This window comes from Lethenteron reissneri, chromosome 33, assembly GCF_015708825.2.
Source record: "Lethenteron reissneri isolate LAM-NWPU_2019-01 chromosome 33, ASM1570882v1, whole genome shotgun sequence".
In the NCBI taxonomy this organism is placed as follows: domain Eukaryota; kingdom Metazoa; phylum Chordata; class Hyperoartia; order Petromyzontiformes; family Petromyzontidae; genus Lethenteron; species Lethenteron reissneri.
Genome location: NC_083811.1, coordinates 14,778,078 through 14,790,317, shown reverse-complemented (window position 1 = coordinate 14,790,317; position 12,240 = coordinate 14,778,078). Strand labels below are relative to the sequence as shown.

The 12,240-nt window shown below is 45.5% G+C and overlaps 1 protein-coding gene across 6 annotated transcripts in view; it reads right to left on the bottom strand.

Moving 5' to 3' along the window:
- Positions 1-63: 63 nt before the first annotated feature.
- Positions 64-12,240, bottom strand: part of PIH1D1 (PIH1 domain containing 1) — a 14,530-nt gene continuing 2,353 nt past the window's right edge. For 4 of the 6 annotated variants that reach the window (XM_061564702.1, XM_061564700.1, XM_061564699.1 and 1 more), the window contains exons 2-11: positions 9,931-10,004; positions 8,404-8,473; positions 7,194-7,391; positions 6,774-6,835; positions 6,127-6,208; positions 4,534-4,630; positions 3,038-3,079; positions 2,381-2,468; positions 1,427-1,574; positions 64-865 (exon numbers count right to left, since the gene is read on the bottom strand). In XM_061564702.1, the coding sequence (XP_061420686.1) occupies positions 1,434-1,574; positions 2,381-2,468; positions 3,038-3,079; positions 4,534-4,630; positions 6,127-6,208; positions 6,774-6,835; positions 7,194-7,391; positions 8,404-8,473; positions 9,931-10,002 (852 nt within the window). In that variant the 5' untranslated portion in view covers positions 10,003-10,004 and the 3' untranslated portion in view covers positions 64-865; positions 1,427-1,433. Of the gene's footprint in view, positions 866-1,426; positions 1,575-2,380; positions 2,469-3,037; positions 3,080-4,533; positions 4,631-6,126; positions 6,209-6,773; positions 6,836-7,193; positions 7,392-8,403; positions 8,474-9,930; positions 10,005-11,527; positions 11,640-11,690; positions 12,234-12,240 lie in introns of those variants that run through there. The other 2 variants (XM_061564698.1, XM_061564703.1) reach the window with 2 other exon arrangements.

Here is a 12,240-nt window from a genome sequence, read left to right as displayed (position 1 = left end):
CATAGACAGTCTCTCAGCGGTACTCCCCCCACCCTTCATCAGTAACACTCAAACACAACGATAATCATGTGAAATCATTTATTTAGTTTTTTTAAATATCAAATAGGCAAGTAAACAATATTGGTCACATTTGTGAACACAAACAAGTCTACACAGAACAACTTTTTCCGCGATTGCCAATGGACCAGAGACGTGCTTTGACCTGAACTGTACCTCATCTCCCATCCACAATGACCCAGTTTAGTTTCCGAATTAATTTTGTTTAGCCAGGCGATAACTCAAGAGGCAAGGACGGCCTCGTATGCAAGAGGCACCTGGGTCACCAAATAATCCGACCCCAGGAGAGCACACCGCATCTGGAATCGAGGAGCATCAGGGTGGTGGTGGTGGTAATGGTCGGGAAGTAATGAGCGCAGGTTATCTAACTTGAGGTTAAATGTCCACACCGTGTGTCTGACACTGTTAATTGGTTAAGTGGGTTTGAGTGAGATGAGCGATATCACGGCTGATGCTTCTTGTAGCTACGGTGACAACGAAGCAATGTCACGGGTCCTGCCGCCATTGCACCAACGTCAGCACTGACAGTGGTGCTGTCTCAGCACGGTCCCGGCATGCTCATAGCCGCGGAGGCCTACTCTGAGTTGTATGCACGTGGCCTGATGACGGTCCACCGTGGTTACAATATGCTGTGGACACTCGGCATGATAGAGCTCCATAGACATTACTCGCCCTCAAAGTAAACAGAGGCCCTCACTCAGGATTGGAGCGCAGCACAGACGCAACAAGAAGCCCGAGCTCCGTCATTTTAATTCTCTGTTGCGTGGCAAGACCTTTACTCCTGAACGGGCATGGTGATGTGTAGGATCTGCAAATAAAGCACAACACTTTGAATGAATGATCCATAAGTATTTGCAGTACTCGGTCTATACTTGTGACAGCATTCTACTCTGAAGTATGATTAGTTGTGGCCGAAACGTCGTGAGAATTGTTTTATTATTTTATTACTTCCCTTCTACGTGACTTTACCGAAAGAACCAAGAAGATGAATCCCTGCAGTCACGAAAGCTTTAAATCAAAATCATGACTAACATTTAGTAATCTTGTGCCTAACAAACGGGCTGCTGGGAGAAGTGCGTTTCAGATGAGGGCGGGGGTCGGCAACGTGCAGCTCCCGAGCTGCACGCAGAGCTGCACGTGTGTTTGGTGCTTGCATGCAGAGCTGCACGCAGCTCTTTAATGTCTGCTTTGTGGCGTTATTGTGATTTTTACCGAATTTAACAAAAAATGTCCCTTGTTATTTTGGTTGCTGACCCCTGTATAGGGTGACTACAGAAATTCTGCGTGTCGTGTTGAAGCTTACACATTTACCCGTGTCTTGTACTGTAACACATATTTATGAATGTGTGCGCGCGCACTAATGGGATACCTTGGTGTCACGATTGAACTGGGCTGAGCTCTCCTCCTGCTGTACACACCACGGCAAGTCGAATTCTAAACAAGGCAGGACGACTTGGTTGCGTGGACAGCACCACTCGGTCTTCTCCCAAGTCCAGCTGTAGGGAGCTGCTGGATGTCTAACACAGCATAGAGGCACTATTTGTGAACTCTTGACAGTTATACAGCAAAACGTGACAGCACTTAACAGGGCATCAGCAATTTGTCAGAGCTTCTCGGTACCCGAGAGCATGCATATGGATTGTCCTTCCCGGCACCTCTGATTAGCACGATTGGCTACGTACGGTGCGAAATAAGTTGAACTTACAAACATATAACGAACAAACTGCACGGTGGTCTAAATTACCACGTGGTACATTTGCGCTCGTAACTCAGGTAAAAGGTGCAGCTCTGCAACGTTTTTGAGAAAAATCCCAAAGCTCCCTTACATAGAGACCATTAACAAACACTCGGGTTGTTAACCGATAAGCATTTTCAGAATCGATTACCTGGTTCTAAAAGCAAGGAACTGGTAACCGTTTCCAGTAGAGGGTTAGGAATGAATGCGCTGATCAGCACTCACTTCGATGAGCATGGTTAGTTACATACGGTGCAAAAGAAGTTCCAAGTACGGACATGCACACAAGTGAGTTTTGGACAGTGCTCATTTCCATGACTGGCTACTCATAACTGGCTACTCCTTGCCAGTAAAGGGAATTCCACATTCTCATGAAAGAAGCCAGTCCATCCATAATATGACCACTCTTGGAGCGTTGACATGTCCTAGGGGTAGTGCGTCCGCTGCTTGTTTGCGGAGGTTCACGGATCGATCTTAATTCCTGGACTTTCCAGGTCAAACCCAGGCAGGTGGCAAGTCTGGTTACGCATGAAGCTGTAGTGTTATGGAGCAGTATACTGGTAATGTGCTCCAATGTATTGCGATTACCATCTTCGGCAAGTTAATTTCCGCAACCAGAAAACGCGGCTGTCCACTTGCGGGCTCTCGCAGCAGTCGGTACTTTGGCTGAACGATCCTGCGCACATGAGCACACATGCGCTGTAACACAACCGTGTTGAGATTCACCTTCATGAGAAGTAACTTATGAGTGATATCAAATTTAATGATCGTTTGGAACAGCAAAAATAATGACATTTTACGTGATATGCGTAACGATAGAAAGACCTGAAAACGTAATACGATTTAAGTTTTGGACCGTTCAAATTAGAGGGATATTTTTTTTACATTTTATCCTGACCTACGGGAATTTGTATCCGGAGGTTTTGAGGGGCGCTAAATATGAATGTACATTTTTTTTCTATAGACCCTTCTGGGGTAATTTTGGAAACTAGGGGGCACACACAAAGTGGGCAAAGACTGAGACCAGTTTACTTGAATCAAAGCAGCAGCCGGGGGTGAGGAACTTCACGTTTCTCTCTTCCATATTATAATCGTCGTATTGCTCTCGTGATCACTTGAAGGTCTGCCGTTGAGTGATTTTCTCGACCGTGCCCATTGGGATGGTTGTTATCCAATGTGTTACTGCCAAGAGCTGGTGGCCTGTACATCACCGTGTACGTACAAGTACTGTGGCTTCATACTCACGATTCTCTCTCCTTGGGTTGGTTACTCGGTAGTTGTGATGACCTGAGAAAGGCATGGTTAATAAATAGACACGTTCATGTTCTATCACCATTTACACTTTGTGCAAACAAGCACGGTGGATGGTGAGTCGCTGGAAGTTACCAACTCGTCAGATAGTTCTATATATAGAATAAGACCCAGACCTATATCCCTTTTTAATGCATATCATTGAATATGAAATACAGTAGAATAAAGATATTGCAGGTTTGTATGACTGCGGAGCAAATCACGTCCCCTGAAAAAAACTGTTCAGTGGCCAATCCAGCCCCCATCTCCCACCCTTCCCTCTCCATTGGTCGCGGCGCAGTTCAACAGCTGACAACGAAACAGACTCACGCAGAGACTTAAACAAAGACAAAGATCCCATGTATAAACTTAACAAACTGTAGGGGCAAGTGTTGTCAGCGAGCACCGATGAAGGCCGGAATGGCATGCAAGGGGGTGGGTGGCCAGTACCACGCCTTTGTCTCCCTTGTGGCAATATTTACACACCACACGGAGGTACTCATTTCAGGCTGAGTCGGGAGGCCCACGATCAGTTCAGATAATCATCAGTGGTGTTGGCCGTGAGCGGGAATCGAACACAGACACACAGAGACACAGATACACACACACGTGCATTTTCCAGTTACAATATGGGTAGCCTACGCGATGGTTATTCATGTTCCCCGATGCCCGCGTGAGACCGGGATTTTATTGTACATGCTATTGGCCATGTAAAAGCATAAGTTATTTACATTTTGTAAAATGCAGCTATACTAGTTCAAAAGTAACGATTTTAAATTGGAGACATGATTGAAATGTTTTAAGTAACTTTCTAAAATGTCAGTTTAACAAGTAGGCTTTCACGACCAATATTATTCATGATCAAGTTTTTTTGGTGAGATCGTGTAAATTTTAACGACGCATTTATATTTACACAAACCAAAAAAACCTGTTATGATGGTGAGATGCCATCGTGCAGCTAGGGGCAATACACAGCTGGACAGCCCCTACTTCCCGTTTGCCCTACTGAAGCTTCACTAAGAGTGGACAGTCCAGAGTGGGAGCAGAGAATTTGTCCGTAGTTAAAGAGTGGAAAAATCCGACGAGGCAAACTGATTATACTTATATATAACACGAAATATTCACAAGCGTCGTTGAGAATACAATAAGACAATACGCATCATTGAAATACACGTCACTCCACATATAAAATTTAAGTTTTTTACACATTCCATCAGGCAGTTCACCAGCATTTGTTCAAACAAGCCTGACTGCTGAAGAGACACCGAAATGTCGAAACCGGTTCGAGTTTGTTTGTGCTGAACCAATGCTACTGTAATTATGCACTCCCAGAATACAGTGTGACTTGATGGGACTTGTACAAAATACTTTTATTTATTTTACGTAGATTATAGATAGGTATGTGGAGGCGTATTGTCTGCTTCGTCATTTTGCACATTCACGGTCGTTACCCGGAGGACAGCTCCTGGATGACGGGGCGAGGACGCGTTCGTACGTGCTGCTGGGACAGGGAGCCCATGAACTTGCGGTTCTTCAGCAGCTTCCACTCTGACACAGCGACACGTGTGACCCGGTCGGTGTTTTATCAGCCAAGCATGACGAGCAAAACATGGCGATTCACATCTTAGCCTAAATTATTGACTTTCATGTGATTATCATAGGCAAATTAAGACAACAGTAATTTAGATAATACGAAGACGGAAAACCAGTATTTTGTACATTGGCTAATTAACAGATCTAATTACTCTGGTATTTAAATGCCAAGTTCTGTGAACTCCAGGATGTTTAAGTGCATCAGTCGTGCTTCCAGCTGTGGGCTCTTCGGTGTTTGCCTAACCACTGAATCAATCACGAACAAGTTTACCACGCAACATTGACAATGCTCGAAACTTTATAATTAATTGGTTGGTGAGATTGACAGCGGAGTGACTTGAAAATGTTTTGGCCTTTAACATTTATGAAAATTTAAATTCTCCCGTGAGCAGATCGAGACGAGCGAACAGGGATAGATGGGGTCATGTGGTGAGCACATGCTAACCAGTACGTAAAGATGCAGCTGATGGCAAGGACAACTGGCAGGTGCCGTTAAGGCTACTGTGAGTAACACCGACACTAGCCATACTTGTCCTCTGAGGGCTCTTGTGACCAAAGTGTTCTACTCCACATTCAAAGAGCATCAAGTGAAGGAATTCTGTCAGGAGTCAGAGATCCGGAACTGGGCACAGAGCCCCAGCCATGCTCCGAGTCGCTGGTTATCTGCTGTAAAGACTACTCCCCATTACGCTGTGACAATGGGGACAGTCATGTAGAGACGACAACGTCTGTGGATTTGTTTAACACGTAGTAGCAGGCTTTCACGACCAATATTATCCATAACATAGGTTTTTTTGGGTTAGATCACGTAAATATAAATATGTCGTTAAAACCCGCCACCACCCGACACAGCCAGTTAGTAAGGTTTGTCACGTAAACAAGACATTCCAAATCGTTACTCGTTCTGCACACCGGTGTGTTGGAGAGTAAACCCACGACATTTACATGTCGTGGGTTTTCATCAGGCGACAGACAATTGTGGAGAAATCCTCCTGTTTCGGTATGTGGATTTCCAACTACAGGGCCCGGTTGTACTGCTGGCATTTGGCATTGTCAGATATCAATAAATATCAACTGTTTGGTGCACGAGTAGAATCGAGGGCAACTGGCTGGGCAAGGCAATGTTATTACACTTCATTTCGAAATTGGAATTTGTATTTCCGTATCCTGGGTGGAGCAAAATCAGCTTATCACCACCCTGCCAGGGTTCATAACACGAGTACCACTTTGCAGAAAGTGACCAGCTGTAAGTAGCAATTTGGATAGACTGGTCCTTACATTGGAAATGGAATTTCCACCATGAGCTCAGAGCATCCACCAAAAATAAACAAGAGACACGTCTTTTCATATAAGCAGGGAGACGTATTCACTGTTGACTTATCAACGGTAGTTTTACGTATGAAGCGACCCACAGAAATGCTCTTGTGTAAGAATATTGCACCGACAGTCACCTTTGTTTATCTGAATGTGGTACTTGTCCTCCAATCCCTCGAGCACCACGATGAGCAGGAAGTTCATGAAGAGTTCACTCCCCTGACACACGCAGTGGGAAAGAGCAATTGCCTAATCACTCACGACAAGGGTAACATGTTCACATATCTCACCGTTGTCGCAGTCTGTGCACACATTGTTACAGGTTGGCCAGCCAGGTGGCTCAAATTGTCCCAGGATTCCACCTACTGTGTTAACTGTGCTGTCATTTATCAGAGGAAATCAAACAAACAGCAAGGCAGCCAGGCGGTGAGCTGGTGTCAACAATTGCCCAAGTTCTGCAATCCTATATACATATGAAGATGTTTTTCACCAAACTCATGAGCGTTTATATATGTGAGGAAAACGGAGCAACAGGAGAAACCCATACGTGTGATTTGGACAACACTCTATGCATGTGGAACCAGACAAGAGTCCACATTTAACTCTACTGCCTTCACCTGGCAAGGCAGGGTATGGCACCTTGACACCCATGGAAAGAACAATTTTGAGATCCACCAATCCAGTTGCCTCCATCGTGGCGGATGACAGGCGTGTGCAGTCACCACTGCCCGGCTGTAGGGGTTGAAGCGTGGCGCACCATGAACAATGCAAAGGCTTTACCCACCTTTGCCCGGTCATAGAATTCCGGGTTTATGACCACGTCGTACGCCGTGCAAACATTTCCACCTGTGAACGACACGAAAGTATTACAAACATCCCCAATATAGTTGGCGCCAAGTCTAACTACCTTATTCTTAGGTTTTTTCGGTAAAGTCACGTAGGTAAAAAATTTTAATTAATAAAAGTAAAATACCTACGTGACTTTACCGAAAAAACCTAAGAATATGAATCCTTGCAGTCACGAAAGCTTCAAATCTAGAATCTAACTGCCTTCCCAATTGCTTATGGTTTTCTGTGCCACTGAATCATTCTCTATGAGAGTGAACGAACACCGTGCGCGTTACAACCTATTAAATGACCAATTATAATTATCAGTTGCAACACTGGGGAAACTCAACACCTTGTTTATGCTGTAACCACATACCTGTGTCAAACTCATCGTGTGGCTCTCCAAGGCTCATGGGCACGCGATAGGAGGTGGGATCGCTGGAGTCCAGCAGCGCAGCCAGCTGCTCCTCCGATATCGACGGAGGAGAAGGCACCGCGGGCGACGTGCAGACGTTCACAAAAACCTTGCCAGGCTGCTCTCCCTCGGGACCCCCTTGGGTTTTTACACACAAGCCTGCATAACGGAGAAATGTCGAAGAATCATGAACACATTGTAATTATTGTGATGAAAAAAGAAATAGGTTTTACCCTTTTGGCATAAATTTGAAATACAGTGGTCCCTCGTTTTACGATGCCATCGATTAACGATATTTCGATTTAAAGATCCGCCTTCCGTGGGGTCCCATTGTGTCTAGTGGCGACAAATTTTCGATTAACAATAAGTGTTTACGATATCACACGGACCCGCCAATTTCGGCCAATCAGAGCGCTCCTAAGTGGACTCGGCAGACCTCAGCCAATCAGCGACATCTCCTTCCAAAAAATTTCTCCCACCCTAACTTCTCCATCAACCCCTTCAATCTTCTTAGCCTAAGGTAAGCATTTTTATTTAATGCTCTATTTATATACCTTTTTTATGCAATATTTATTCATTATTTATCAATGTGTCCATTAATATTAATGCTTTAATATGTTCTTATAACGTTTAATTATTATAAACTATATTTTTAGGGTGAAAAAGGTCAACTTCCGATCGTCTTGGAAAAAAATTAGCCTTTAATATGTATTTGCTATATTCCATTTACGATAATTTCAATTAGCGATGGTTTTCGTACACTCAATTAATATCGTTAACCGAGGGATCAATGTAATTGCTCAAACCGAGCTATGAATGCTTTGCCTTTGTATTTTTGCCTTTTGGAGTTATCTGGTCTAACGCTTGATAGATCCATTTAATCATACGTATGTATGTTGAAACTTCTTTCACGCCGTACAAAGATAATGAGACTTGCGTCTTTAGCAAGCGAAAGCCAGGTAAATTTCACCATTTCACCGAGCTATTTGTTGCACAACAGCGAGGTAAGGTTCAGCAAGCACAGCTCAATTGTGGCTGCTCACACATCCATCTCCCAACTTATCTATGAATCCTCAGATAATCGATTTAACACCCCTGGTCTCGTCGTACTAGTCGCCTTGCATTTGTGATATTTATTTTAAAGGAGTAATGATTGGTGATGTGCAGTTACCTGGCGAAGGGGTGATCTGATTTGATGGAGGGACGGGCACAGGATGAGCTGCCTGGGCTTCTTCTACAGCCTGGAGACATAACGTACACACGCTTAACACAACGACAACAAAGATCCCCGTGTAGCCTTAACAGACTCTTTGAGATAAATGCTGTTAGCGAGCACCGATGAAGGGCAGCATGGCTCATGAGGGGGTGGGTGGCCAGCACCATGCCCGGCCGACTAGATATCTGTGAAAAAGAGCTTTATAGCCCATCGGATTCCTCCAGTATAAATAAATATTCTGATTTTGATTCTGACTCCGTAATGGTGATGTTTAAACCACTGCAGGTACATGGATCTGTAATGGAACCCATGGCTACAACATCGTCAAATGGCTCCTTTATTATCCAAACCAGCAGTGGCCAATACGTGGATCATGATTTAAGGATGGAGCTCGAAATATTTTTTGTGGATCTCAGCACAAATCAGAACACTGACATAAGCACATAACAATTCTCGGCTGATGGCAAATAAAAATCCCCGACTAAGACTTATACATACAAAATATGATTTCTACCAATAGATGGTGGCAATATTTTGTCTACAGTGACGCTTGGTATTGGGTAGTTGTTGGCCATCGCTTTCTTGTGCTTCATGAAGCCCGTTGAGATCAGCCAAAATGGATCACGGTGCTCGGTGTACTCGTCGCTGTTTATCCAAAACCAACATGCTCGTCACCCCGTTAAGTAGGTTGCACATCATTTTATATCTTTTAAAAAGACTGAGCACAGGCCCATCAAACAAAACAACACAACTTTGATTGAACACCGCACAGATGAGACGAAATAATGGACATTGTTGACTAAAGTCCAATTTCACCTTGTAATGGATTGGCGTTAGTGAGTGCTGGTGTCACTGGTGAGCACTGGTGACCGCTGGTGTGTTCGTGAGTGCTGGTGAGTATTCGTGTTAGTGAGTGTTCGTGAGTGCTGGTGAGTGGAAGTGTATGCCTGGTGAGTGTTAGTGAGTGTTCGTGAGTGCTGGTGAGTATTCGTGTTAGTGAGTGTTAGTGAGTGCTGATGAGTGGAAGTGAGTACTGGTGAGTGTTAGTGAGTGTTGGCGAGTGGTTTTGAGTGTTAGTGAGTGTTGGTGAGTGTTAGTGAGTGTTGGTGAGTGTTAGTGAGTGTTGGTGAGTGTTGGTGAGTGTTAGTGTTGGTGAGTGTTAGTGAGTGGCAGTGAGTGTTAGTGAGTGGCAGTGAGTGTTAGTGAGGGCTGGTGAGTGTTGATCAGTGTTAGTGAGTGTTTGTGAGTGTTAGTGTTGGTCAGTGTTGTTGAGTGTTAGTGAGTGTTGGTGAGTGTTAGTGAGTGTTAGTGAGTGTTGGTGAGTGTTAGTGAGTGTTGGTGAGTGTTAGTGAGTGGCAGTGAGTGTTAGTGAGGGCTGGTGAGTGTGGGTAAGTGGTGGTGAGTGTTAGTGAGTGTTGGTGAGTGTTAGTGAGGGTTGGTGAGTGTTGGTGAGTGGTGGTGAGGGCTGCAGTCTCTGGATACCTGCAGCATAAGGCGCTTATAGAGCAGCTCGTCCTCCTGGGTGCCCAGGTGCAGCAGCTCCGTGTTACTCATCTCTATCACGAGCACACACACGAGCAGTCAGCCAGGGGCTGCATAGCACGCACCCTGTACACAACAATCTGAAATACATGCATCATATATGACATCTACACAGCACTGCAATACATGCACCCTATACGACATGTACACAGAACTGCAATACATGCACCCTATACGACATGTACCCAGCTCTGCAATACATGCACCCTATACGAAATGTACACAGCACTGCAATACATGCATCATATACGAAATGTACACAGCACTGCAATACATGCATCATATACGAAATGTACATAACTCTGCAATACATACACCCTATACATGTACCCTATATATGTACACAACACTGAAATACATTCACCCTATACGTGTAGTGACATAGCGCCGTAGTGACATAGCGCCGACTGCTGTCCAGGGCGGAGCCAGGCCGCGCCGAGTAGGATAAAAGCACTGGAGAGCGAGAGCTCCGGACTGCCGGTTCTGGGAAGGGGACTCATCTCGTCGTCACCGTCATCTTCACCGCCTTCGTCACTGCCGTCTTCACTTGATAATTGCGCGGCCAGATAGTTGTGTCAAGGCTAGGCTATGCGACTTGAGAGGAACGAGAGAACGAGGGCGAACCTGTGAATCCAAGAGTGTTAATAAAGAAGGTTCCTCCTCAAGAATCCTGTCTCCCGCTCCGTCGACACGACACGTGCACAGCACTGCAATACATGCACCCTATACGACATATACACAGCACTGCGGTGTTGCGTACATTTCAAATTGCAATTGCGTCTGCGAGCAAACTTCTCTCGGTGCAGAGTTTTCACTGCAGCCTGAGCGAGTGGTTGTTGCACTGTACGTGTACGGTAAGCACTGCACGTGGGGTGGCGGAATCGTGATCACCACCATCAGTGATGACAGACACATGCGATGGGAGTGATTTTTTTTTGGAAAGCTGAATTTAATCATGAAACATTAAAATGGCAAATAGACAAACTTTTCCTTCTTTTTTTTAACGCAGTTGATAAACACAGCGATCCAACGATCCAGAGCGTCAAGTGGTCATCAACAAAACGTAATATCAATGTTGCTATAGATATCCGAGTTAACAGGTTATTTTAAGAGCTCAGGGAAAGGAGATGTGTGAGGATTTCCAAAATGAAATTGCGCTAAGCAGAAGAATCACAAACAGGAGCGTTGTTGACCTGTCATGTGGTGGTGGGGTTAGTTGCTGTGACCTGCAGTATAGTGAGTTGTAACTGGGTGAGTGGTGAGCAAGGGTGGCAGTACGGTACGTATGTACTGTATAAACTTCTTTTGCACCGTACGTAGCGAACCGTTCCAATCGGATGGACACCAAATGTGACCGTTCTGGTACGGTACGACCATTTTTTTCAAATTCCATTACGGTACAATGTTTTTTTTGTACGAAATACGAAAAGAATATCGCGTCATACCGTACTGCAACCCTTGGGAGTGTGACAGTGATGTTCTCTGGCTCCTACAATTATTTAACATAATTTTTGACCACCCAGTTCGAAAAGCTTACCACAGATTGCAATGGGAGGCTTGATCAATGCCCGAGTCAGGTTAAGGGATAACTCCCTATTGGTAAACCATGTTATTTATGGCGATGATCTGGTGATTGATGGTCACTCAAGAGGAGTTGAAGAGTTGCTGCTGGAAAGTTCCACTGAGAGGTGGGGCCTTACCACCAGATCCCTGTGGTATTGTCATCAAACACTCCACCCCCTTAACTCCCACGAGTGACGGGGCAGTTGTGAAGAGAGATGTTTCCCATACCCAGGCAGTATGCTTATGACCAGTTCTCGTTTGGCAGCAGGTCTCACTCCGAATTATTCGAGCGGCGTTATAGTTTCATGGGCTGCGCAACGCTGTTTGGAAGCTCCCACAGGAGGATGTGGAGCTGAGTGGACTTGCCGATGACTGGTACCAGCGGGTGTCAAGATCGGCCTCTGTGGAGGAGGCTCGTGAAGGGCGCTGCTGCTACTGGGCAGTCGGAGGCAGTCGCCCTCCAGCAGCAGCGGAGGGCGGGTGGATAGAACACAGCGAGGTGGCACGGCGGGGAGCACCGGCGGTGCCTCTCTGCCCGTCATCTCAGTCAACTCACGACACTTGGGTCTGTCCCGTGACCTGCCAGAAGCCGAGCATTGCAACACTTCACGTGGCCTCGAGGTGCACCTAGCCTGGCACGAGCGCTTGCGGTGACGTCCCCACCACTTGCGGCTGTGTGTTGAGTGC